At 40.8% G+C, this 27,368-nt stretch overlaps 4 protein-coding genes and 1 long non-coding RNA gene across 9 annotated transcripts in view; 3 read left to right on the top strand and 2 right to left on the bottom strand.

Moving 5' to 3' along the window:
* The window catches only part of LOC103381223 (brain-enriched guanylate kinase-associated protein), a 31,917-nt gene extending 23,165 nt beyond the window's left edge, over positions 1 to 8,752 (top strand). For all 4 annotated transcript variants that reach the window (XM_008313484.3, XM_017033644.2, XM_008313487.3 and 1 more), the window contains 5 exons: positions 679 to 840; positions 2,149 to 2,215; positions 3,923 to 4,030; positions 4,209 to 4,289; positions 6,272 to 8,752. In XM_008313484.3, the coding sequence (XP_008311706.1) occupies positions 679 to 840; positions 2,149 to 2,215; positions 3,923 to 4,030; positions 4,209 to 4,289; positions 6,272 to 7,675 (1,822 nt within the window). In that variant the 3' untranslated portion in view covers positions 7,676 to 8,752. The remainder of the gene's footprint in view (positions 1 to 678; positions 841 to 2,148; positions 2,216 to 3,922; positions 4,031 to 4,208; positions 4,290 to 6,271) is intronic.
* A 184-nt stretch (positions 8,753 to 8,936) lies between these two features.
* Positions 8,937 to 10,883, bottom strand: rdh14b (retinol dehydrogenase 14b). Its single transcript, XM_008313491.3, has 2 exons — positions 10,395 to 10,883; positions 8,937 to 9,932 (listed from the first exon to the last, which is right to left on the bottom strand). Exons 1-2 carry the CDS (start codon positions 10,746 to 10,748, stop codon positions 9,315 to 9,317), a joined length of 972 nt encoding a protein of 323 aa, XP_008311713.1. The 5' UTR covers positions 10,749 to 10,883; the 3' UTR covers positions 8,937 to 9,314.
* Positions 10,680 to 18,757, top strand: LOC103381225 (interleukin-6 receptor subunit beta-like). Its single transcript, XM_008313490.3, has 17 exons — positions 10,680 to 10,801; positions 11,822 to 12,142; positions 13,259 to 13,531; positions 13,759 to 13,885; positions 13,978 to 14,153; positions 14,246 to 14,358; positions 14,493 to 14,516; positions 14,903 to 15,059; positions 15,238 to 15,320; positions 15,431 to 15,647; positions 15,746 to 15,910; positions 16,446 to 16,547; positions 16,629 to 16,769; positions 16,835 to 16,975; positions 17,359 to 17,443; positions 17,524 to 17,593; positions 17,927 to 18,757. Exons 2-17 carry the CDS (start codon positions 12,088 to 12,090, stop codon positions 18,338 to 18,340), a joined length of 2,343 nt encoding a protein of 780 aa, XP_008311712.1. The 5' UTR covers positions 10,680 to 10,801; positions 11,822 to 12,087; the 3' UTR covers positions 18,341 to 18,757.
* On the bottom strand, positions 16,800 to 19,390 carry LOC112487250 (uncharacterized). Its single transcript, XR_003050174.1, has 3 exons — positions 19,258 to 19,390; positions 17,902 to 18,260; positions 16,800 to 16,936 (listed from the first exon to the last, which is right to left on the bottom strand). It is a non-coding gene; the product is annotated as an uncharacterized LOC112487250 (long non-coding RNA).
* Positions 19,391 to 19,641: 251 nt separating this feature from the next.
* Positions 19,642 to 27,368, top strand: part of rngtt (RNA guanylyltransferase and 5'-phosphatase) — a 45,166-nt gene continuing 37,439 nt past the window's right edge. For both annotated transcript variants that reach the window (XR_003050173.1, XM_025057025.1), the window contains exons 1-8: positions 19,642 to 19,780; positions 20,863 to 20,972; positions 21,065 to 21,168; positions 21,245 to 21,333; positions 22,801 to 22,876; positions 23,922 to 24,177; positions 24,476 to 24,585; positions 25,319 to 25,420. Coding sequence is in view for 1 of the 2 variants with exons in the window: in XM_025057025.1 (XP_024912793.1) it covers positions 19,717 to 19,780; positions 20,863 to 20,972; positions 21,065 to 21,168; positions 21,245 to 21,333; positions 22,801 to 22,876; positions 23,922 to 24,177; positions 24,476 to 24,585; positions 25,319 to 25,420 (911 nt within the window). In the remaining variant the exon portion in view is untranslated. The remainder of the gene's footprint in view (positions 19,781 to 20,862; positions 20,973 to 21,064; positions 21,169 to 21,244; positions 21,334 to 22,800; positions 22,877 to 23,921; positions 24,178 to 24,475; positions 24,586 to 25,318; positions 25,421 to 27,368) is intronic.

Raw genomic sequence — 27,368 nt, forward strand, 5'->3', positions numbered from 1 at the left:
TCCATCAACGCGGGGTCCATTACGGCGGGCCGCGCTCCCACAGATACATCACGGCAGCAGACATTTCCTCTTCCTCCGCTCACACTTGGCCTTTTATTAGACAGAAGCCCAGGTAATGCACATGCTCTAAAAATAGTCATCATCGTGCCGTCTCACTGAATTACACACGGGTTTGTTTGGCTGTTCCGAGAATGTGAGCCTTCGCGGTCCATTCATGTGATGTATTAGAGTTCAGTGGCTCATATTTCACCACAGATTACACCAGCCACTCTCTTCCTGCTCGGCCAATCACACCCCTGATTGGGTTCCTCTGCACCGTGTGGCAGAGCTTTAATGCTGAAGGAGAAAAAAAAAGGAAAAACAAATTGATGTCCGAGGATGTAATGACTCACAGAACCCCCCCGCACCCCCTCCCCTGTACCCGCCTGGGTTCTTAATTAGAGACCTGTGCTGTGGCTTCATGTTTTCTTCATACCAAGCACTTTTGTGTGTAACTTTTCTGCTTTCATGGCCCTCTCATCATCTCCTCATCGCTGCTGCATGGCCATTCAGGGGTGCATTAAAGAGATATATGGACCCTTACAAGTCCATTAGGATGAAGATGTGCCCCGGTCGCTGCGTTGTTTCCCCCGACCACAGACTCCATTATCTGTTGTCTCTCTGTGTGTTTGCGTGCAGCTCGTTGCTGGAGCAGAAGGAGGATTTACGGAAGAGGCTTTCCTACACCACCCACAAGCTGGAGCTGCTGCAGGGAGAGTTCGACTCCACGCGGCAGTACCTGGAGACAGAGCTGCGCAGGGCACAGGAGGAGTTGGACAAGTTTACTGATAAACTGCGCAGGTGGGACGAAAAAATACCCAGCAACCCATGTTAACAAGACATGGATCACTGGCATTTTTACACAGTAAAAAAGGGTCAGAAACAGACGGTATATAAAGGACCTGAGGGTTGTTTTTGAAGCCATACGCAGTACCACTTCTTCTGAGGGTTGAAGCCATTTTGAAGCCATACGCAGTACCACTTCTGACCAGCAGGGCTGCTTTTAAGTTAATTAAGTTTTACCACAATTTATTTTTTGCTCCTTCTCTCACCACACTGTGAGAGAGTGTCTTAATCAAGTCATATTTTTGTCAACATTTTTCTTTAGTCTTCTCGACCTCTGTTTCCTCGGCAACAGGAGGGCGGGGAGGCGAGAGTGGTGGATTAACTGCTGGCTCCAAAAATTGCTAAAACGGTTACTTACTGATCTGCAAATTTAAGACTTGCTATAAAAACAGCAGCAGCAGGTGGGCAGCGGCGGCATTAATGGCCTGGAATATTTGACGAGTCGTTAGAACTGAGTGACTGTCATTTCTAAAAATGTAAGTTTGGACCCAGAGTTGGTGCCGATAGTTCTTCCTGGTCAGCACATGGAAAATGTCAGATTTTCCTGAAACTACACCTTTAAACGTCACAGGGTTCTTCAAGACAAAGACGCCCAAACTGACTGGACTAGTCCAGACTAGATTAGATTAGATTATTGATTGAAGTCCCCAGTGTTGCAACCCACACTGGCCGCTGCCACAGGGGAGGTGCCATTAGGTTCTAATGTGTGGTTCATCTGGGACTCGAACCCAGGACCATTAGATTAGATTGAACTTTGTCGATTCCAGACACTGGGGAAATTGTTGTGTTCCAACAACAAGGTGACGGAGGAAAAAAATTAAAAATGTTAAAGAAAGTGATGATAGAAAATACAGGAAAATACAGGAAGGAGATTTTTTTTTATAATGTACTAAAAAAAAAAGAAGTAAAAAATCTCTACTCCTGCTCAACTGACTGTGGTTTTACTACAATACATCCAGACACACGTTTTACAGCTGGGGGAAAAAACCCTGCCTGTGGATCACAAAAAATAATAATTCAATAAAACACCCTGTAAAATCAGGCTGTCAGTGGTTGGAGGTGAGTGAGACGTGAAATAAAGAAAGATTCCCTCTCCTGCCATAAAACAGAATGAAGCGTACTTGTGTCTATACTGCTGAGCCGGCTGCTTTTAATCTGGGCTCCATCTCCCACTGTTACACTTTATACCCCGTCTATGCAGAGTTTGTGTGTGAACAGGCTGTTATCTGTGGCTGAGCGCTGTCACTTTGTTGTGTTGTTCAGAATACAGAGCAGCTACTCGGCTCTGCAGAGGATCAACCAAGATCTGGAGGAGAAGATCCACCGGAACGTGAGTGTCTCAGCCCTTACTGTGTCTCTGTGTGTGTCTCTGTGTGTGTGTGTGTGCATGGAACATCCATCCATCCAACAAGTTGCCAGTCAACGAGTTTTCAATCAACAAAAACCGCCTTGTCTGTTTTTGGACAGTTTGGAGTCGTGTCAGTGTCAGTGTGTTGGTCGTAATAGTTCATGTCAGGTGAACGGGCAAAGGAAAGTATTTTGTCATGCAAACGACACACACAAAAGTGTGTGTGTGTTTTTGTGTGTGTGTCGTTGAAGTAGACAGAAAAATAAAGAGAAGCCTGCAGCCTCTGGTGCAGCGATGGTAGGGAGTGTTTGAAGAGCCCATTTGAATATGAATGCCCTGCTGCTGGTACCACTGACGTTAATTATGGCTTATTACAATTGGCTGTCCTCCTCCCAATGGCAGAGTGATAGCAAACCCTTTGTTGCACAGTGCACCGCAACCTCACTTCATTTGTCAGGCGTTGCATTCGCCAGCGGAGAGATACAATTAAGCAGACTGCCCGAGGACACGGCGTGAGCGTCAGGTGTCGGTGCAGATGAATAGACGGCTAAAAACGCTCACGAGAGCAGGGCTGTGGACAACGTGAGGGACCCAGGTACAGATGATAAGGAGCCAAAGGTCAGGCACACAACTAGGAGAGTAAAAATGGTCATTTTTCATTTTCCCAACAACGACCAACAGGTGTTTCATAATAGAGTGTTCCTCATTTGCCGTTATTGATTCAACGCACGTATTCCTCCCTCAAGGGTGAGAGAGGTGCTGAGTAAGTGTCTTTGTAAAGCTTGTTTACTCCAGAGGTGGCACAGACCCATGTGACCTCTCGGCCCTGCACGGCTACACAGAATGCAATTACAAGGCCGATAAACGCGGTGATGTACTTTCACTGTCACTGCTGCTGGTCGCACGCTTTCACTTCCAAGAAACTCGAGGGAAAAAAAACAAACAAACAAACAATCAAAGGTCTACACACAAGATCATGTATGTCTCCAGACATGTTGAACACCATGACATAAAGTCACACATACAGAACCGTGAACCCAGGGAACGCAGGTGAGATTCAGCCTTTCCTGCAGTATTTTATCCACTGGATCTCGTGAAAAATTAAACTGAAAATGTCGAATCAAACCATGGAATTTTCAGGAAATAAAACTCAGATGTCGAAAATCACGTCCAAATTCCCTCTCTTTTCCATAGACTTGTATGTAATCTGTGTGACTTCCCAAGTCTGCATAGAATTCTGATCAAATCTTCGCTGCAGCTGTAATGATGTCACACCAGTGGTGCCTTGGTTATGAATGGAGCCGACGACCACTTCATGGTTTTGGTGGCTTTTATTTAAGAATTTCAGGACGGTTACATCAGCAGTAAAATGTCCCACATTTCTTGTCTCTTTCTACTGGATGATGATGAGTATTTAAGTCAGTGTTTGTTTCAGCTTTACCCTGTTCTTATTTAGCAAACAGTGTCTGTGTCAGCTTTACCCTGTTCTTATTTAGCAAATGTTCTGTGGTCGGTTTAAAGTTTCAAACAAAATGTTTTGCCTTAAAAGGGTGACAATTAAATGTAAAAGATGAATGTCCCACATCAATTACTGTAAATGTAAAAGATGAATGTCCCACATCAGATGGCACATGTGGGTAAGAAGACGTAAACATCCCATTTTTCTTTCAACTTCCATCGTCTCCTCAGTCACAGCACCACGATGACGAGAAGCGAGCTTTGAGCAGAGAGATCATCGTCCTCAACAACCGTCTGATGGAGGCCAAGCTCACCATCGAGAAGCTGCAGGAGGACAATGTGAGTTTACAAGAACATTTCCATCGTGTAACTCAATGTATGGAATGGGATTAAGTTTTAAAAACAATTTGCAGTTTTGAATAATCTGATTCAGTTTTCCGTCTCTAAACAGCCGTGTGAGTTTTGACAGATTGAACTGAAGATTGTTTCGTCTCCTCTGCTCTCACTGTCTCCACAGGAACTCTACAGAAAGGACTGTAATCTGGCTGCTCAGCTCCTCCAGTGCAACAAGTCTCTGTACAGAGCCGAGCTCTCAGAGGTGAGAGGCTTCCTGACTTCTGTCTGTTCTACATCTTCATTTAAACCATCTTTAAACTTGAAACCGTGGCACCTCAGCTTCTCTAACCTGTTTTGGTTTTTCTTCTTTTATCATATTCATGGTTCAGTTTTATCCATATCAGTTGAAGTTTAAAAAAAACACCGCCACCTTACAAAGGTCACATCTACAGAGTCTAAGAACGAGCGACGCTTCGGGCGATTCTCCCTGACATTTGATGCAAACCTACAAAATAACATCCGGAAAAAAAAAAAAAAAACATTTTTCACCGCTGTGAAAATCTAGACTGGAGAAAATTAATGTTTTTTGAAATAGCTCTGGGGCTAAAAAAAAAATCTGTGTGAGGTGTTTCCTGAGCAACATTAGGCTGCGAGAAATTTCACCTAGTGATGTAAGATGTGAAAAATAAATAATGACTTATTTGCTGTTGCAGTGAGAAGTAAAGGTCACTTTGTGTTTGTTCCTCTTCTTGTGAATGGCAAAGAATAAGAAGTCTGAATGACATGATCTCAGTGACCTCAGGAGGCACTGAGGTGATCTGTGGAGCTGTACACCTCTGAATATTTTTTTTTGTCCCTCCAACTCTCTGCCCTCTATGTCGGCCTGTAACACAGACACATGTGGGCATTGATGAATGCTACCACTACTTCCTCCGTCAGCCCCTGGGCTACGCACCTCCTCCATGTGACAGCAGTGGATTGTAAAGCTGACATGTGTCCACAAGGTTAAAACACGGCCCCCACGACCTCCACCCTCTCAGAACGTACTCATGTAGCTGAATGGAAATATCAATTCAAACCACAGTTGGTTGCATAAGAGCCATAAACCGTGCACAACACGCACAGACTGTTCTGCTCTGCCTAATGTACCCAGGGTCATGTGACCGTGTGTGTGTGTGTATGTACATATATGCACTCCTTGTGCTGTATGTCCACCAGGCTGCCGGTCCTGTGGGTGGAGGCTAATCGAAGGCATATTGATGAATGGTTCTGCAGCAGTTTTTTGAGGAGCGCGCCCGCTCTTCGACGCCCACCGAGGCTCTCAACTCCTTTGTTTTGTTGCAAAAACAAGCACAGAGAGTGTTTTTAATTTGTTCCTCTCTTTCATAATGCCGTGTACATGCTCGCTGTGATCCTGTTTAAAAAAAAAAAAAAAGTGGACAGTAATTAAAGGGCCATTAAGTTTGGGTCCAAGTTGCAGTGTTATGATAGAATGTATTTGCATGCCGTCTGTGTTAAAGTTATAATTATCTTGGGTCTCGTTGCCAATTAGTAGCAACTGTAGATCCTCGCTGATGAGGTGCTGCAGTTGGCTTACGCTTGTTGCTATGGAGAAGCACTGATAGTGGGTATAGTTTTTTTTTTCTTTTTTTATTGAGAAATGCTCAGAATAGAACAATGTCATCTTTTTGACAAGGGAGGTGACTCAGTTCTTCATTCTCACGATTATTTTTCTTCTTTGTTAAGAATCTTTTCCCTAAAAACTATTTTCTACCGTCCTCCCAACCACAGACAGGTGTGGGGTGGTGTCATCAATCATCTGTATATTAGTATGTGACACGCTGACACGTATATTGTTAATACAACGAAATACTGCAAGTGGATTCAGACTGAGCGTCACCCTAACTTTCCTCAGGCTCCTCCTCCTCACATACTCTTCTACCACTGAAGAGCTACAGTACATTCACATTTATGCATTTAGCAGATGCTTTTATTTACTAAGTGACTTACAAGAGGAGGATTAACAATCACCCAAGTATGTGGTTCCTCTGGGAATCGAACCCAGGACTCTCTGCTCTCTGCTTCTGAGGCAGGCGTGCTTCACTGTGAAACTGACATGCTTCCATCATTTTCAAACCTATACACATGTGAGCCATTTGAATACAAATGTGTGCAAAATGGGAATATTCTAAGGTTAAGCAGTGACATTTCTTTTCCTGCTCTTTCTCTTCTTTAACATTCCAGCTGCCTGCTGACTTACAGGAGCGACTGACCATGCATATGGAGGAATCTCCTCTCTGTCACGCCTTTCCAGACTCTCTTATTGCCAATGTGCTCGAAAAACAAGACGATGCCTGCAGCAGCAGTCAGGCTTCCCGCTCCCCAAGCCCCCAGGCCCAGGACCATGCTTTTATCTTGGAGACCTTGGCTGCAGGTGAACGCCTAGGTCTGCGGGCAGCTTACAAATCTGACTTGTACGCCAGTGACACGGCCCTGTACTGCCCCGACGACCGGCACCGTGAGCGAAGGCCTAGTATGGACCTTCATGGTCAGAGGAAGCTGCTGTATGGACCCCAGAACTCCACCGACAGCACTCCAGAGGAGGGGTCACTTGGTTTGAGGGCTGGCTTCTCCCAGGAGCACTTTGCCAAGTTCCCACCTGCACTCGATGTAGGATCCAGCTCCTACTCCAGTTTCAGCGGAGCGGGTTCTGAGGACAAGGGGAACGGGCCTCCCAGCAGCGTAGCCTCGTCCCCTCACCATCATTCTCTCTACATGGAGTGGAGGGATGCAGGAGACTATGAGAGGAAGAGTGACTCATCCTGGGAGAGGGACAGTCCAAGGGTATTTGCCAATGCTCATCCATTCCAGCAGGCGGAGCTGGGCCACCACCAGAACGGAAGCTCGCCGGTCTACAGCCGAACCATGTCGTCCTGTTTCAGTGAGCCCTATGAGCCACTGCCGCCGTCCTCATCACCAAGCGTGGCCTACGGAGACAGCCGTCGAGGCAGCACGTTGGCCCCCGAGGAGGAAGAACTGATAAGTCGATGGAGACAACTCAGTGTGGAGGATCTGAGTGCCCACAACTTCCGTAGTCCCGGTCGGGCTTCACCGTACAGCTTCTCTGAGCAGCACTTCTCCGTTAGGCCTGCTAAGATCCGACTCGGTCCGGTCTACAGCAGCTTCCAGGAGGGAGCCGACTATTATCACCATCACGGAGTGGCAGCCATGGACCCAGTGTGGGTGGCTGCCAGTCCCAGCCCAGAATGCAGCCCAGGGATGCGTCAAGCACACAGCCAAGCCCACCTTTACCGAGGGGAGGACAGCCAGGAGTCGGAGCACAGCCTCTACCACTCAGGAAGCTCCAAAGACAGAGAAGGAAACTTGGCAGCTGGAGGTCAGGGCACGGACTACGTGGACCCCAGCCCCAACAGCTCCACCGAGTCCCTTCACCAGAGGTCCTTGGAGATGGCTGCTGAGCTGCAGCATTACCAGGTGGAGATGCACAGCCTGCCTGCACAGGCCAGCCAGTCGCCGCCCCCGGCCCCACCACCTCCTCCTCCCTACAACCAAAAATTTGGCTCCTTGGGACTCACCAGGAAGGACAGTCTGACCAAGGCCCAGCTTTATGGAACTCTTTTGAACTGAACGACCTTCCGATCATGTTTCGTCTTTGAACCGATGTTAGGGATGAAAGAGCCCTGGTGCGACCAGCTGCACCTTCTGTGAGCACGGTCCAATCTGGCAGGAAAATGCTTGAATATAAGCCAGGAGTGAAATTATTCAGCATCATGAACCTGTGACTAGAGCAGAGGATTTTTAAAGAGGTTGGCAGCAGTTCACACTACAATCAGTCAGAGAAAGTCATGTGAAGAGTTGTACGTAAGGCGAAGGAGCTCCAGCAGCCCTTAAATTTGTATTGTATTTACCTTCGTAATGTATTATTATATACTTGTAACTACAAATTTGCGTGATATATTTTGTATGTGACTGTTGACAAGAATTTCACCCAAAAACAATCCCGAAAACTAAATAATCCTGGAACTTGTATATAAATTTACAACTGCCAATTATATATTTGGAAACTCAGAGGTCGTATAAAAAAAGTGAATACATATATACGTGTGTATACATGAGTGTATTCACATATACACATTATATATGTGTATATACGTATATGTATATACATGTATAGAAGTGAAAGTGTGAACAGATGAGTTTCAGTCGTGACTTTTAAATCGATCGAGAACGTGACGATTCGTATGGAATGTGAAATTTAATCATAAGGGAGAATGTGAAACAGTTACTGGCGTGAAAGACAAACATACACTTTGTTTCTTCTTCTGTTGATGGAATTTAATCAGTATTGGTGGGTGTGCTCTATTATTATTGATGGAACGTATTGAGGTCTGTCTAAACAGTCAGTAATACTTCATTTATTATATTCCAAATATCCCACTGCTAGGTTTTTCTTCCCTGTCCCCGTTCTACCTCAGATTTTGATGCCCACACCCTGTTTTACCACTGTAACCTTGTTTCTTTGATTACAATGCATGGTTTAAACATTTTTGGTTGTTTTGTTCACTTAATAAAGCACAAACGTGGTTCATGTCTGTATCTGCCAGTCCTGACCAGCGATAGCTGATGAGGATATTCATTTATTTATTTGTCTTTTTTAGCTAAATGGTTCTCAGAGTCGCTTGGGGAGTCATAACATATTGCGGGAGGGGTGCATTCACACTTGCATTCACACCAACAGCGACTGAAGCGTGAACAATGAGCCTAATCCTGCATGTTTTTGTACAGTGTTCAGAAGCTGCTGCACCAGGAAGAAACCCATCATAGGTAAGACCTAACCCCTCTGTGCCCCCCCCCCTAACTTTAGGTCAACAAATTCCAAAATCCTGGATCAGGATTGATGACATTTTAATACATGATGTTTTTATCACAATCCTCTTCATTATAACTTTTTTTTGTTGCTAAAATTAAAAAACAAAACGTGAGCTATTACAGAGGACCATTTGTTTCACAGGCACATGTTTCAATTTTACACATCCAGCCTATTGCTTTGCGCTCTTATTCCAGCACATTTGCTCAGTCAAACTAAATTGACACAGTTAACAGGCACATTATTTCAGTGCATTATTGAATTTATCGCAGATGTGGCAAATGGTCTCCTCACAAGCCATCAGAGTCTCTGTGGGTGCTGGAATTTAATCATCTTTTTTCTTTTCCAAGAACACACACACAAATCCTCTGAAAATCCACACTCGGAACAGGACTGTGCTCAGTCAGTGAGTCCAACCATCCTGCTGCTCATGTCCCACAGCTTCTTGGCAGCCTGTTCATCTGTAGCCTTGGCCATCAGCTCCTCTTCTTTGCAGTTAGCAAAACACTTCCCAGACACCCCCTCCACCTCCGGGGAGCAGGCCAGATAAAGTGGAGTCTGAGCTCCTTCCAGAGGACTCTTAAAAAAGACCATTGACGCCAGGTTGAACAGCGGTTTGGCCAGGAAAGGGATTTGAACGTGCCTTCCCAGTTTGGTCTTGACAATGCCCGGAGTGAGTGCATTGACCGTGACCCCTGTGCCTTCCAGTCGATGTGACAGCTCAAGTGTGAACAGCAGGTTGGCCAGTTTGCTCTGACTGTAGCAGAAGGCCTTGTCGTAGTTATTTTCACTGTTCAGGTCATCAAAGTTGATGTGGCCGTACTTGTACAGCTTGGAGGAGACCACAACGATGCGGCTGGGAGCTGAACTCTTCAGGAGATCTAGGAGGAGGTGAGTGAGGAGGAAGTGACCTAGGTGATTTACACCCAGCTGCATTTCAAAACCTTCCTCTGTTTTCATGTAGGGACACTGGTAGATGCCTGCGTTGTTGACCAGCACATCGATCTTGGCCTCCTCCTAATGGATCAAAAGTTAAAAAAAAAATTCACATTAAGATCAATCTATAAATTAGGAAAATATTAAAAAATAAATAAATAGGTAGAGATAAAACTACAAATGTTTTGGCGATGGGGTCATTATCCAAGATGTTTTCTACTGAACAAGTTTTTATTGTGTTCATGGGAGACACCTACTGGTAGAATGGGGTAACTTAAAATAAAATAAATTTGTTCTATATTGATCCCATATTTGGGAAATTGTTGTGTTAGCAGCAGATATTGTTCAGGTGTCAAAGTTCCTTTAAAAAACACACATGTTTGTTCATCAAACTCAAACTATTTATATAATTTAAGCAGGTTAATTAATAATAATATCAATATTTTTTCTGTCACAATAGGTGTTTATTTATACGATTGAAGACAATGTACGGTAAAATCATGACATCTGTGATGCAATTCTAATTATACAAAATGAACTGACCTTATTAATTTCATCACAAAACCTTCTAACGGACGTGAGTGAAGCCAGGTCCAGGTGTTTGATCACCATCTCTCCCTGCTCTGGACCCGCCAGACCCTGAATTTCCTTGACCGCCTCTTCTGCGCTCTTTTGGTCCCTACATGCCATGATGACCCGCGCCTGGAGCTTCACCAACTCCCCGGTCAGCGCTTTCCCTATCCCGCTGTTTGCCCCGGTCACAATGATCGTCTTTCCTCGCATAGTGTCACTTGCGTACTGGAGCAACTGCATTGTTTTCTGGGCAGGAAACAAACGGCGCATAAGAAAGTAAACTCCTCCACCGACGACAGCAGCAACCAGCACCGCTGTAGCCATGAACGATGACCGCAGACACGGGTTAGCAGGAGCCGGTGACAACGTTTTTGGGGGTAAGGAGTTCAATGAATGTTACAGAGAAATATGTCAACAATCCTTACGACCCGGACGTGATTGTGGTACAGCGTAGTCCAGCTTAACAGTATTTTAAAAACATTTTTTAATAATTTTCTTCAACGTGGCATTTTGTTATTATTCAAGAACTGTACTGATAATGTATTTAAATATACAAAAAAATAATTTTAAAATTTACAATTTCACAGCGATATTTTTTTTAAAATTTACAATTTCACAGCGATATAGCAACATTTCAGTTAATATTAGCAAGCTGAGTTTAACTTGGCGTCAAGAAGTGCTTCCGGTGCATTTTCGTAACTTGATATGAATGATAACGGTATATTTCATGCTATATAAATGTACTCAGGCTTTAATACGTCTACGTACACCTAAACTTGTTGATTAAAATACCAGCGGGAATTATCGGCCAATAAATAAATAATAAATAAAAGATCTACTAATAATGTCGAATATTTGTAAACAAAACAAAAATAATACTCTTATTTCTTATTATTATTCGGAGTGAGTCAAACTAGTTTTGAACAAAATTGTTTATTTATGTTAAAATTAGCATTTGTGAAATGTATATTGACAAATACATTTAAATATAATCCGTACATTGACTTGCATTACATCTCTTTTCTATTTTTATGTTACATGTATTGCCCACAAGAGGGGGCCAAATAAAAACAGACGTGAGACCGAAAGTTGAAAAACGTTCTATTTAAAAAAATACCAATTATTTGATACGGATATTAAATATTGTAAATCCTGATTATTATTTAAAAAGAAAAATCTTTCAACCTCAAACTGTGTTTTTATCAGTAGTGCGTAATAACAACTAGAACAATGCTTATTGTCTTTTTCTTTTCCTAGTTCTTATTTGGTCTTTATTGCTTTATCTTTATCATATTTGTCTCAGGGTGAACATTTAATGTCACTCTGCCTGTAATACCGTGATTCACAGTATTGAAGTCATTAATTATTTACGATTCTAGACCTGCTTCTTTGAACAGATTCATCACAGTTGGCACGTTACTCAACTTCCTCTTTCCTCAAAGTGTCTCCAGTTTGGTAAGACCTCCCATGTTATTTCTGGGTTTGCTGTAGTTCCCGTTATTTGAAGAGACACAATGTTACAGTCCAGCAGAGGATACAGACTGTCTCCGCAGGCATGTGATTGTATTTCAATAGTTTTACTATAGAGACTTTTAACATTTGCTCCTCTTTAAATGTTGATTAAATGGTCACTTCTGCAAGCTCTACTTGTCGCTAAGAAGACATGTATGTCCTGAGGGTCACGTGTCTTTTCATTTTGATCATCTCTGCTTTTAAAGGTAAGTTATACTTTCATATTTACATGGAAATGTAATAGCATTGTAGACACATAGGATATATATATATAAAAACGATTTGATTGGTATTCGTTTTGTTTCTGTTTCATAATGCTGTACAGTGTTCAGTTGAGTTGTAGACAATAAAAAAAACTGAAGTATGTTTAAAAGGACCAACGGTCAACTTTATTGACAAAACATTTGGTAGAATTTTTTTGGTCAGATTATGTTCGTGAAAACCACCTCATACTGTTCTTTATAATAGAGTTGCCTGTCATTCTTATATAATTTACAATATACAACAGTTTAATAAAAAACAGTTTGCATATGTTGTACTACAGACGTGATTTAAAATCCACGTGATCTCAATCTATAAAAGTATAAAACAGGATGTCTTCTCTAGGGAGTAAAATTCTTCAACTTCTTCTTTGACCCATTTCTAGTAAAATGCAGAAAAAAACTGTTCTGATAATTGTGTTGCCAATGGCGGCAACATAAACAACTGACAAACACCGCAGCTTTGTGCTGCTGAGTGCATGTGAGAAAAACGATCTGCGTCCATCACTTAGAAATCTGACCTCGTATTCCCACACACGGGCTGTAATTATAGAGAAAATCAGGCCAGGAGTGGTTTCCAGGAATCATGTGGCTTCGTGTGAAGTGAAGATAAGATAAATAGTTGAAATTGAAAGAGTTGAAATAATGGAGTTGATGGCCATTAAAATAAAAGTAGGATTAACGTTTCACTTTAGTGTTTTCTTAACCAACACAGGTGTATTTGCTTGTATGACTACCAACAATACAATTACTACTAATAATGATGATTATAATAGTAATACTAATACTATTTTATATCCTGCATTTCATTATTTTTCTTCCTCATCTCATTTCTGTATTGCTTTGGTGCAAAGTATTTGTAGATGGAAGTCTTGTACCATCTGTATATTTGAAATTATTATTATTATTATTAGTAGTAGTAGTAGTATAGTATTAGTATTATTATTGTTGTTGTAATGATAATAATAATACAATAGAGGACAAAGTCCATTCAATAATCAGTACCAGACAGCAGTAGAATGTAGTTCACATTTTAACAACTTTAAACATCATTCCTTGCAGGTCAGCACGTTGACAACTCCTGCTGGGTTTCCCCCAGAGATCATTACATTGAAGTGGGATCTGATACAGAGATAGTGTGTCAGACGTCATGTGTCTCCGACAGAGTCTTTTGGACGCTGAACAACATACGCATGGACGACAGTCTGTCCAACACCGTCAACTCCTCACACACCGTGCTGTCGCTGAGGAACTTCACACTGCAAAGTGCTACGCTGGAGTGCCACGAGGCACACCTTCAGCAAGTTCTAGCAGGAACCATTGTCACAACATACAGTAAGATGTCTCTGCTGGAGTCACAATTGAATATCTTAGATATGTTTTAATATTATATGAAAATAACAGAAGAATATTTTTTTAACAAGACCTACGGCAACTTCTTCTTTCTTCTTCTCGAATCACTTTAACTACAGGTTTAGCCATCTACCTACTCACAGCAGGGTTGCCAGGGGCAGCATGCAACCTGCTAACATTTAGCATATGGTTAACTTTTTTTCTTACAGCAAAACCCAGCAATATCTCCTGTTTCCTGCACTATGAACCTCAGAGAAGAGATGGAATCCCTCATCTGATCACGTGCAAGTGGGAGCACATGATCACATCTTCTCTTTCGATAAACTACACCGTATAGTGAGTGGTTATTATCTGTCATTTATTTCATTTGTTGCAGGATATTCCTATTAGTATCTGTGCAAAGTGTTTATCAGACAAATCTCTTGCAGTGTCTCCTCAGTGCTCGTAACCCGAGGTGAAATCTGTGTTTCCCGTGAAAAAACCTGCACCACAAACACATCTGGTATAATAGTCATTAACAGGAAGTTCAATGTGACTGTAATAGCTAAGACTACAGCCTGGGAAGCCTACTCTGAGCCTTATGAATTTATTCCCCTTCACATATGTAAGATGCACCAGAAGACAGATGTGAATCATTTTATTATTTATATAAATTCAGTATTTTTTAAATGATGATTCCATGGTTTTATTTTCCAGTGAAAATGCCTCGTCTGAGTGTAAATGTGTTGTCGTTGGCTGATCATTTAAAGATTGAGTGGAATCGCTCTCTCCAGGACAAACCGTGTCACTGTCAAGTCAAGTTCGTCAAGGTACGTCCCTGTGTGGTCAACCAAAGATTAAAAAAAACTGAGGAAAATAAATACTTCTCCAAAGCTGCTTTGTGATTTTTAAACATCACCTATAAACAACTGAGGACTTTTTTGGTCTGTCTTTTTCTCTTTAGATTGTCAGCAGTGGAGAATTTGAGGTGAGAGGCATTGTAATCATCAAAGAGTGAATTATTTAATTCAAAATTAGATCTTCATTTGATTTAAACAATTAGCTGCTTGGATTTGTTTCTTTTCTTCTTCTTTTTTGCCAAAGAAATACATGATTCAAACACAGCTGTGAAGGTTGTAAATGACGACATTTGTCTCCTCAACATGTTGTTATCACACTTGTTATATTGATATTTTGAAGTAAAAACAAAACCCAACATCATCTACAACATCCCTGCAGAATTAATTCCTGAGCCACTGCTGTTTACTGGACATTGATACTTGACCAGAATTCTCCTCTGTGTAACTGTAACTATTGGGTTCTGTTCTCACAGTTTGACTCACTGTTTCCATCTTTATCTTCCTTTTTTCCCAGACTGTGTTCAATGAAACTCTGAACTCTAAAAAGAATGGGCGCATGCTCAAAGAAGTGGAGTCCTGCACCAACTACAACATTGCAGTTCGCTGTGCTTTAGAACATGCTCCCTGGAGTGAGTGGGGCGAGGAGAAGACTGTGCTGACTCAGCTGAATAGTGAGCAACAGTTAAAATAACACTTTTCAAACCAAATACATTAAAATTAATTTAAAAACCTCTCCGGACTTGTGTTCACACACACACACACACACACACATATATATATATATATATATATATTAACTGAGCTGAAGAAAATCAATGACACGATTACTTGATTTTTTTTCCATAATAGAAAACCACATTGAACTGCGTCTGTGGAGAAAAATATCCAAACCTGATGAATATGGAGTCAGAAATGTTCGTGTCATGTGGACGGTGAGTGAGCAAAAGAAAATTTAAAAAATATTTTTATTCTCTCTGCTTACCTCTGGGGAAAAAAGCTGAATTCTTATTTTTTCATCCTAACTGTTCTACTGTCTACACAGGGGATTCCTTCAACCTGCCAAGGCACTTTTTCATACACTTTAAAAAAGGTTTCCTACAGGGAAAACGCATCTGGAGAGAATGTCACTGAATTGCTATGCAGCAACACAACTTGTTCTGTTGATGTCACTGAAGATGCCCACAGCATAAACCTTACTGTCCTCCTGAATGAAGCGGTGCTGGCTGAGGACTCTGTTTACGTTCCAGCCACCACAGAGAGTGAGTGGAAATGTTTGCTTTTTATGGAGCCTTTGACTCCTCTGTCAGTGGAACAGCACTTTTCACTCTGGTGATCTGATTTCACCTTCACTTGGCAGGTCTCCCTGAACCTACTGAAATCCAACCTTCAGCCTCGGACGGTGTCATTTCTGTCAGATGGACGGCTCCTGTTCAGCCCGTCAGTGGCTACATGATCGACTGGACCCAGGATGGAACTCATTTTAACTGGAAGGAGACCAAATACACAAACATGACACTCCGAGGTAAGTCAATGGGTGTTTGACAGACAGAGAGGCCTGGGTAAATACTTGTACATGTTCATTGGAAGAGTGAGTGGTGCAGATGACGGAGTATGAGTCATCACCAGTTCTTATGAAGGCACTGAGCTCGCTCGCTCGGCCGACAGATCGATATGTGTCTTATCTTTGTTAATGGTGCAGGCGTGGCCGATGATGGAGACGATGGTGGAGGGCTGTGCTGTGATGCATTTACCAGAATTATACCCATTAACTCAGACACTTACCTCTCAGTGATCAGAGAACTGTTGCCCATCTCTGTCTCTTCAATTTTTTATTTTCATTTATGAGTTTTTACACCAAAATATTTATCTACCACTATTCCAAACATTAACAGCAGAACAGACCCACATGGTTCAGTTTAGCACAGTATACAAGGAAGACCATTTATTAACATATGATATTAGACCATCATTAGTCAATTCAATTTAACCGTCTGATACTGTTGTCACAATAAAAAAAAAATCCATCACTTTTTTTTCAATTCTTGTTTTTCCTGCAGATCTTCTTGAGAAAAAACAATACAATATCACAGTAACTGCTCTGTTTGAAGACAAGACGGGTCACGGTGCAGAAGCTCCTCAGATCTGCTCATCACTGGGAGGTCGTACGCTCTTCAGCCTTTTACGTTGTGTTTGTACTAGTATTCCCACAAGACCTAAATGAACGTTCTTGGACTCCACAGGTCCTGGTAACATCACCGTCAGTGTGCAAGCCAATCACAGAAGCGCTAATGTGACATGGGTCACCAAATCAGAGGAGAAGTGCAGTGCTCCAATCCTCACCTTCACCATTGTTTACAGTCATCCTAAAGGACCAATGCAGAGTAAGTCGATGGTGAAAGATACCTTCACACACGGGGAAATGGATTTGACTGAGGGTTTCTTCTAGATGTGACTGTGGACAGCACAAACCAGGACGTGGTTTTGGAAGATCTGATTCCTGCCACAGAGTACAGTCTGTACGTGAAGGCAGCGTCTCTGACTGGAACGTCTAGAAGTGGCGAAAGATACTTCAGTACAAAGAGATTTGGTAAGAAGTGTGGTGGAAACTCTTCACTTAGAACAGCTTGAATTTTATAAACCAGGTCCACATCTTTATATTTGGCAGTTGTTGGATTTAAATAATAGTATTAAAGTAATAGAAAATAATACTGAAAACCTTTTGAATTCTACTGTTTAGCTGTAAAATTGCAAAACATGTTATTAATGTAACATTATACTTACTTTTCTATCTTCTCTTTAAGTTTTATTTTGATAAATAAGTGTACATCAATGTAGTGTTATTTATGTTTTAATCAACTGTTTGATCAGGACAGAGGAATTTCCTGTCCTGTACCTTTGCTTTTAAAATATTTTTTCTGAACAAGATCAGTGAACAGAATGTCATGCTCTGATCAACTGTTTTTATAACAGATCCAAGGCTCATCCCTGGACTCATTACTTCCAGTGCCATAATCATTGTTCTTGTGATTATTCTGGGATGGTGCTGCACTGCTCAGTAAGTTTGATTTTTTTGCATAACATAAAAGATACTCCAGTTTTTAATCATATGCAATTGTTTTGTGGCTTCTTTTATAGGTGTAAGAAAAAAGTTCCTGATCCTGCTCTTAGTTCTTTGGCAACGTGGCCCCCTCCTGGTCATCAAAAGGTAAAGTAAACTGGGTGTAATGTCCTATAGCTACCTTCAAATTGAGTAGAGTCAAATTAGATAGATAGATAGATAGCACTTTATTAATCCCTCGGATTAATTCATGTTTTTTTCTGCCACTCCAGGCTTTCAAATTCAACATTCTGTCTCTCTACCCTGTCAGATATTTTTTATTTTGATCTGAAAAAAGCCTAAATATTTTTGTCCTCATAGCAGTAGTATATTTAAAGCTGCAGAAATACTAACATGTTAATAATGATTTTATGTCAATGTGCATAGACGTCACTTCTGTGTTTTCTGGTCTTTACCTGTGTGTTACTGTTTTGTTCCCAGGGGATGTGTCCTTTCCATGACTTCAGTAATTCTAGAAGTTTCTGTGGCAGGGTTTACACGGAGGAAATGCAGATAACCCACAGTCCACCAGCAGCTAGAGACTGCAATGCTAACACATCCAATGAGCAGAGTAACAACCACACAGATCCAACTGTAATTCTCTCCCCAGAGGCACAAAATGGAGAGCCAATAGATTTTCAGGGAACAAAGTGTTTGTGTTTTGGAGAATCCACCGTGTTACTGTCACCGGAGAACAACAAATTCAACCCATATCGAAGTCAGATTAGTGTGGACAGTCCTCCACAAAGGTCATGTAAACACAATAAGCATGCACCTGTAAAACAGCAAGAAAAGTCAGCACCAGTGATGGTGTACGTCACTTTAAATATGTTCAAACAAGGCCAAAGTCGGTGATCAAACTATGAAAAAAAGTTTGGGACGAGAAAACCTTAATGCCAGTGTAAGCTTGCTTAAATTTTATTAAAAAAATATTTTCAAAGATTTTATTCTGAAGTGCAGTGTGTGGTGAAAAGTGTATTGTATCTTTAACTTAAAGGTTATTAGTACAAGTATGTACCATTATATGTGGGGAAATACATGTTACCTGCCCAGTAAAAGAACTAATGTATGCATGCATGTCATTGTTATAGTGCATTATCTGCTACAACGACTACTGTGAGAAGTCTTCAAAATGTATGTCTTGCAGCTGATTTCTCCAGACTGTTTGCCTCTAAATATGCTCAAAACATGCAAGTGCTATTAAACAAGAGCTGCTTCCTAATGAGATACAGTTATTCATCAACTCAATTCATTAAACATGACGAAAACAGACAGGTGCCTGATTCTCAATCCTGTTGTCCACACAGATAAACATGAAGCCATAGTGAAGAGAAAAGTTACAAATGAGAACAGAAATCCTTTGTAACCAACTTTGAATAAGAGTTTGTTTGTTACAAATGCGTTGTGACAAACATCTTTATTAAGGTTTTAAGTTGATGCCTGAAACAAAAACCAGCAAAGATATAAAAAGGTAATTCCACTTTATGGAAGGTTTCTTAAACGACCAACAAACTGGAAATTAAAACCAGAAAACACAATCACAACTGATCGAAGAATATTTTATGTTTTTAAAGGATTTATTTATATTATTGAAATAGTTTTATTGGATTTTTAGATACGGTTCCACTACATGGGTTTCGATCAGAGGCTCCACTTTGATCAAAGACAGGTGCTTATTATCTTATGGGCTAATTAAGAATTTTAAGTCAAACAACACATACAACAACAATGAAACCATGTATACGTTTGGTAAAATGTCAAAAATGTCTTACGTAGTATACGTAGAGTCTTCTGAAGGATTCGTGTGTCTTCACGAAGCGCAAAAACACCTACGGGTGGCAGCATGGAACCGGAAGTCGCCTGAAATACTGATCTTTAGACAAATGAAGAAGAAGGCTAAGGCATATTTTGAGTTAGCTCGTTAGCTAGCTATCTATGTGGCTTGCAGTTTTGGATTGAAATATAGACGTAAAAATGATTTCCGAAACCGAATATTATCACGCCGAGAGTCGTAGTGACATGTGTTTTTATTACACTTTTCCAGTCTGTCATAAACTTGACTGGGCTTAAAATTGTTGGATGAATCGACTGAATTAAAAGCTAAAGGGCCGTTAGACCGCGGTGCTTGGGTGAACGGCAACCGCCGGGGATTTCAGCTAACTTACAAGAGGAATAACAAGACAGTGGCTGCAAGTTCGTAACAGTTCGCGGCACTAACACTTCTCCTGAATATGTCACAAACAGGACCTCCACCCAGATGGCGGAACTGTCCCAGAAGAGGACAGCCCGTGGCAGGTTAGCATAACAAACTATATCCTAGTGGCATGTTTTATTAACGGACTTAACGTATGCAGCTGTGCCGTTGTCAAACGCTGTTCACCATACATAAACAGAACTTTTACTAAAAGTGTCCCCACCATGAATTTAGCAACGTTTTTAAAATGATAATTCCTGCAACTTACCGTTTCCATTACTGCTTGAGTTAAATAATGTAGCAGTAGCGGCTAACAATTCTAAAAAATCGTATGTATTTTTGATCGGTGCGAAGCAGAAGTTCGTCAAATTCAAATTCCGATTTTTCTTGTAACCGTAGATATTATTTTTTAAACAGCTGTTTACGTTTGTTATTGTTGGCTATAGTTTTGTAAAGTTTGTTGTGCTAGTATGCAACGAGGTAGTTATCCTTTCATGTCTGAGTCCATGCAGAGCTATTAAATAAAACTATTTTTTAATAAGGAAATAATCTTGTTTTTACATGAATAAAAGCGAAATTTATTGATGTAATGTTTGTCCCTCTTTACCCATGAGATAAAAAATAGTAAAAGTGTTAGCTGAGTCTGTAAGCTTCATAGTGGAAGGATCACGTGTCAAAACAAACCGGGGCCAGAGGTGTGTTGTATGTGACGCAGATAGAACGTATTCTGTTACATAACACTGACCGTTTACGTGGCTCCAAACAGTTCTCTGGTCCACATCTTTGCAATTGATTGAATAAGTGATTTTACAAGTTTATGACATATAACCTAAATAAAAAATGTATATACGTGGGTCCATTTTGAAACAGGTTTAATAGTACACATTATATAAAAACCTTTCTAATTTATCAGCCAGTAGCATTTTAATTTTGGTTTTAGTTCCAGCATTGACGCTTGACTTCTTAGTTTCTAGATATTATTTAATATTATATAAAGATGTTGTTATGTCCTGCTAAATACTGATAGATCTGGAGTATAGTTATCGCATTAGTATCGCATTTCCAGTTAAAATCTGTAAATACATGACGTATATGTAAAAACATGATCAACTGCAGCTGTCTTTGTTAAAGTTTTTTACATTTTATTTGCATCTACGCTTATTCTTGTGTTTCCCAAACATAGGTAAATTCCTGCCAATGAAAACAATGTTGGACGAGACCTACGATGACCAAGTTGTAGCTGAGCACAGGTTTCACCCGAGCATGTTGTTCAACTACTTGAGAAGTCTTAAAGTAAGTCATTTATTGTCTTGGATTAAAATTTTTAAGTCAAAGTTCTGACACTGTGAATGCAATAATACGCCTTATTTTTTGTCTTTGTCCAGGTTAAATTGGGTTTGCTGGTGGATTTGACCAACACTAAACGCTTTTATAACCCCAACAACCTGGAAAAAGAAGGCATCAAATATATGAAACTCCCATGTAAAGGGTATGGATATTAATGGAAATGTATAATAAGTCAGTGGTGAGGCACTGTGTTCTATAACAAGTGTCTTTTTTTCCAGCCACAAAGAATGTCCTTCCAAAGACACGACAGCGTCGTTCATCCGATTATGTGAACATTTCATGGCGAAGAATCCAACAGAATTGATAGGTAAGGAAACCTGGAACCGACCAGTTATATTAATTTTTTTGCAGTATTACCCAGGATGACCAGTAGAGAGCAGATATGATCCACGATTGGTAGAACTTAAAGCGCAGTAATGGGTCGTTAAATATATTAAAAAAAAACCCACACTTCTTGACCTTAAGTTAATTTCTTAAACTTCACACAGATGCATCCGAATCAACCTTTGCTGAATGTAGTGTGACTGATGGATGAGAAAGGCTCTCTATCCAACACTTTTTAAAGAGAACAGTGTTGTGTACATCATTAGATTTTCATTACATAAGCATGTAGGAGTTTCACATTAGAAACAACACTTAACTCCAGCTGAGAAGTGTGTAGGTGATGGGTAGGTGAAAGGGCATCAACATGCACGCAGACTCAAACCTGGTGTGGGCAGAGTTTCTCCACGTCTAATCCAACTGTATGGTGTAAGTAGTAGTGTCAGGTAAACTGTGTATCTTTGCTCATTTGGTTGTTCTTTTTTATTGTTTCATCTAGGGCAGTCAAGCCATTAGAGCTTTTAAACTGTTTAATCACATGTCAGTTTTGGATTTATCACAATTAATCACGATTTTTTTGATACACATCAACATTCAGTTGTTTGACAAATAAACATTTTCTTCTGTATATTGCTGGAACAGAAAGATAAATAACACCAGTAAGATGTATGTGTTTCATACATCAGTTTTAAATCCTGAATAATGCAAATGATGTAATTATTACTCTGGAGAAATGTCAAGGAAAACGTGAAAAAGTGTATTGTAACTCAAAGAGTTGGTGAGTTTTGGTCATTTCTGTGCATCTTCACGGTGTCTCGTTGACGGCTCTAAAAGTTCCTTTCAATACTTCAGTGAAGCCGTCTCTGTCGATTGCACTTTCACTCTACTGACAGCAGGGTGCTCTGTAATCACGCAGTAGATCCTGTGATCCCGTCTGGTTCTGCTCTGTCTTCCAGTGTGTAATTGTCATTTCAACCGACCCTCATCCTCATCCAAGTGCTGTTGTTTTCTCTTTGTTGTCTCTGTGGTCCACATGTGTAAATTGGACAGTGGTGCTGTTTAAACAGTTCCTTGTCCTCTCCACACTGGGGTCATTTTATCTTCATTAATGATGCTGTTACCAGGCAAAACCTGCTGTGTGGGCTAAAATAAAGAGATTCAACTGGTTTGGAGTTGGTGCTGTTGTTGACACCAAAATAGACAACACTGGAGTTTTTATTTGCTTTTTCTATGCACTATCCTCACTTAACCTAACTGCGTTTGAGTCACTGTTGGATTTTTGTTTTGATCTTCAATTGTTGGAAAAAAGACACTGAACTCTTCAAATCCTGCTATTTATACACACCCTGTTGGAAAAGAGTTGTTATTTTTAACCTAACATTTACTACAGATACAACAAAGATGAGTGTTTTTTTTCATTCTCATATTGTCTTATGTTTCTTCCCTTATAAAGGGGTTCACTGCACACACGGCTTCAACAGGACAGGATTCCTGATATCTGCATACCTGGTGGAGAAGATGGACTGGAGGTAAGGAGAATGGACTTTACCTGATATTGTTTGAATCAATAAAAGCCGATGTCTCAGCAGCCACTCACACTGATGGGATGGACTTGTAGTGACTTGGTTGGAACTGGTCTCCAGCATTGTTGCTTATCTCCACACGGTGGAGTGGTAGTCACCTTTTACCTTAGAGTAAAATTTCATTTGTTTTTTGTGTACACACAAAATTGAAGTTTGCCAATGTGGATTTTTTTTCTCCCGATATTCTGGTCAACACCTCCATCAGCAAATGACGTCTTGGATTTTCACCAGCGCCCCTGCACCCTTGCCTGAGAATGAATAAATGAATAAATGAACAACACGGCTCCTTGCCCTGTAACAACAGAGGAGTTTGAATAATTGGACAGAGCTGAGCAGAGGTGGGGCCGGGGTGGGGATTAGATTTTAGTAAGAGGTGGAGCAGCTGTTGGAGGAAGCAGAATCCCTAGAAGCAGTGGACTGGATAAAAGGAAAAAAAACAGCCTCCCACCACTTCCTGTGTAATGGATATTAGGAGCACATTTACAGCCCTGTGGTGAAAGATAACTGAGGATCAAGACGGCTGGGTTTGTGTGAGAGGTGTTTTATGAAAGTGTTTAAAATACCTAAAAAATTAGGAAAAAAATCAAAATATCAAAAATGGTTTTAGTATATGTTATTTTGTAATTAATTAGAAGATACAAATTTATATTTAGTTGCTTAGTCAAACTGATAAAAAGATCCTTCTGTTTATCAACCAACATCTTCTGGTGTTATCATAGCTCATAGGTTTAATACCTTACACTTGGTAAGTGCTTAACCATTTGGCTATCTTTGCTGAGGTCAGCTTCCTTTTGGTAGCTGTGCTTCTGATGATGGCCGGCATTTTCCGTAAATTTTTTAGATTAGCCCCCTTCCACTCCCAGTCTGAGGAAATCTTTTGATAAACTGAAACATTTTTTCTTCACATTTTCTGCGAATTTTGTTTAAAGAAACATCACTTCCCATCAATATATGTTAATTCATTATGAATTATTTTTTAATTTCTTTTCAGCATCGAAGCGGCTGTGGCAGCATTTGCCAACGCCCGAGCTCCAGGGATTTACAAGGGAGACTACCTCAAAGAGCTTTTCCGTCGTTATGGAGATGAGGAGGACACACCCCCAGCCCCTGAACTGCCCGACTGGTGCTTCGAAGATGGAGATGGGGACGACGGAGATGACGATGACGGCAATGCAGTCGGCCCGCAGTCGGGCCCCAGCTCTTCTGGGTCTGGGCCCGGGAAACGAAAGAAGGAGAAGTTGAAACTGGTGAGACTTTCAGAAAATATCTGGGGGTCTCTGCAGGGGCGTCTGTCTATCTATCTATCTACATTGAGTCAATGCTAATATTCAAGCTTGAATAATTCAATATATTCAATTATGCAAGCTCCATTTTTATAAAATCTAAATTAAAAAGAAACTTAAAGTTCTATAAACGCAGAGATCCAAAGATCCAAGAAGCAGCTGTTTTAAAGACTGTGTGGATGTGTTTTTCTTGTGTGTGTAGGCAGACATGTTTTTCACTCCTTGGTTCAAGTGTCAGATTTCTTTTCTCATTTTCTCCCAGGGTGCAGTGTTCCTTGAAGGCATCTCAGTGAAAGGTGTCACACAGGTCATGACGCAACCCAAACTTGGCGAGATCCAACGAATGTGTCAGGAGATGAGCGGCTGGGATAGGTAACACTTGAATCTCCCTTCAGGGAAACCCGGTGTACAGCAAGTACACATGCTGTACGTGGGTGTAGTGTTCTGAGTTGTGATGTGACCTAAATCTTCATCATCCTGACACTGATAAGGACACTTCTGAAATATAGCTGTGGATTTATGGAAATGTGTTCCTTTTTTATCTCTGTTTTATTATCTTTGTGTTTTTATTATGTGTAATTAGTTTAGGTTGCAATCATCTTGTCACTGTATTTAGGCCAAAATTTTATTAGAAATTTGTTTCTAAAGAGTTACTGTAGTTTGGCCTTGGCCAGTCATCAGTTGATAAATCATGAAATATTTATTCAGCCAGGGAGGGAATGTGTTGACACTGCTGCCAGGCTGCTCAGTGACCCTAAGACTACGTACTGATTACCAGGCAGTAATGTCTAATATTTTGATATTTATTTATTTTTTACAGGACTGCTTGGGCCTAAGACACAGTCTCTTAGTTTTGGTCTTAAATCTGATCAGCGTCATTCTAGAATGTATTCCCAAATCAGATGAACCCAATAAACCTGGTGAATTATGAATTTAGTTGGGTCAGATATTCCACCGGAGAAATTCAGTTAATCAAACTGTTTATCCATTAAGACACATTGTCATCACAAACCCTACCTGCCAGAGCTTCAATGTCAAACAACGAATATTAGTCATTTTCTTTGAACTCAAGGCCAACTGTGGGTTGTTATCTTCACTGTTTCAGGTCTGGTTTTCCTGGTGCTCAGCCCGTGTCCATGGACAGGCAAAACCTACGCTTCCTCGAGCAGAGTCCATACAAAGTCAGCTGGAAAGCTGACGGCACACGGTACGATCTGCTCCTCACTTTCCATTCCTACAACTTAACTTCTTATCCAAACACGTCAATACCTGTATCGCTCTGTGTGGTCCTGAGCGATTGGTTTCCCTTTTCTTTAATTAGGCTGCTCTTCCCAGTCAGTATGGAGGGCTTGTGTCCATGGGAGTTGGCTGTGGCGCTTGCATGCATCACAGGTGTCAATTTGTTTCCTTGGCTCGTTGGTGAGCAACTGAATACTAACAAGTTTAATCAGAGCATTGGTTTTAATTATCCTTTTAAAGGTGATTAGCCTGAGCAGTCGTTCCATGCTGGTTCAAATACAAAGTGAAAGAGTAAATTGGCACCGAGGACAAAGGAAAAAGATTTTGTTTTCTCTGTCATTTGTGATTTCACTTCTCTGTTTCTGTAGCCAAGAGCTATTGTTAAGGGAAAAGAGAGTTTTTAGTATTCCAGTCTACTATCTCCTTCCTTCTGTCTGACTCTCTCTCTCGTTCTCTCTCTCTCTCTCTCTCTCCGTGTCTGTCTCCCTTTCTCTTGCTAGTGCAAATTTGCAGTTTGCTGTTGAATATTTAATGAATGCAGTCAATTTCAGAATTTTACATATCGCCGCCTAAATGTCCTCGTCTAAAGGTGTAGACGGGCTCAGCAACATCCAAGGTCCTGCTGATGGGTGTAATTAGCTGTGCCAGTCGAAAAGATGTTGTCCTAAAGTTTCACTCTTAAAAGTTAAACTGAATTCTTTTTCTTCTTTATCTTCTCATTGTCTCAGGCTTGTCCTTTATACTTTGCTCTTTAGCAACCTAAGGCTGGAGTCTGCAGTCATTAAAAACTGACAGTGCAGTTCATATGAGTCATCCATCAAACTGGGCCGCACTAGGTGTAGAATACAAGTCGTAACCTACGAACAATTCGTACAGTAGGTTGTCACCTAATTACTTGTTTTTTCTGCATTACTTTGGTTGCAGTCTGAGTCGTTGAGGTGAACTTTGCCTCGTCTTGTCAGAGGGGGTGTGTATTTTCCTGACTCCTAAAGGTGTCTTGACTCTGAGCTGCAAAAAGTAGAAAGAGTTTCTTATCCTCCCCCAGCATATTTAAACAGTGGACCATGGACGCTGACAACTTCATTTGTTTTTCTCCTGTCAGTCAGCGTCACTCCCTCTGTTCCCATCTTGCCTTTTTTTTTGCATTCTACTTGCTCCATGCAGGGTAATAAGCTTGCGCCCTCAGTTGAGGTAAAATGGCGTTCATGTGTATAAAGTGAATGGTCTTTATTCTGTCTGAGGGACAACATGTTCTCATGCTCCTGGCAAGATATTTCTGAGTGAGATTGACTATTGATGTTCCATTCAGCCCAAGACAAAAGGAATAGCTTTTTTCTTTAAAGCCCGCTGCCTTATTAGTGCCTTTTGTGAAATGCCATTCTTTTTAATTTATACAAAAAAATAACCATCGCCTTCTCTCAGAAGTTTTTCTTTTGTGTAAGATTTGAGTTGCACAGTAGAAACAGTGAACTGTTTCCTTTATGGAGCTTTAAAAAAAGGTGATTAAAACTTCCAAAATGTTTTGCTCCTGTGTAAATACTCATCACATCATCATGTGAAGTTAACTCACAGGACATAGATGACTTTTGTAATAAAAGTCCATCCAAGCCAGTGGCAGTTTTTTTTTTCTCTTCATTTATCGGAGTAATGTCTATCCCTCTGGCTTTTCCCTTATTGTTCTGGTGAAGTGAGATTAGAATGAATTGGTTCCTTTTCCAAGGACGTTTTAATGACAGAGTTTCTTCTCCAATTCCAAAGGCAGGATGTCTAAAGCCCCTCCTGTCTGTTCAGGTGTCACTCTTTGTGAAAATGTAACAGGCAACAATAGTGTCACAATATGAACAGTTTTTTTTTTGTTTTTTTTTTTTACGGGGAGCTCATTATAAATTATACAAATTTAAGTGGTGACTTTTTTC

Source organism: Cynoglossus semilaevis, chromosome 7 (genome assembly GCF_000523025.1).
Source record: "Cynoglossus semilaevis isolate Cse_v1.0 chromosome 7, Cse_v1.0, whole genome shotgun sequence".
Classification (NCBI taxonomy): domain Eukaryota; kingdom Metazoa; phylum Chordata; class Actinopteri; order Pleuronectiformes; family Cynoglossidae; genus Cynoglossus; species Cynoglossus semilaevis.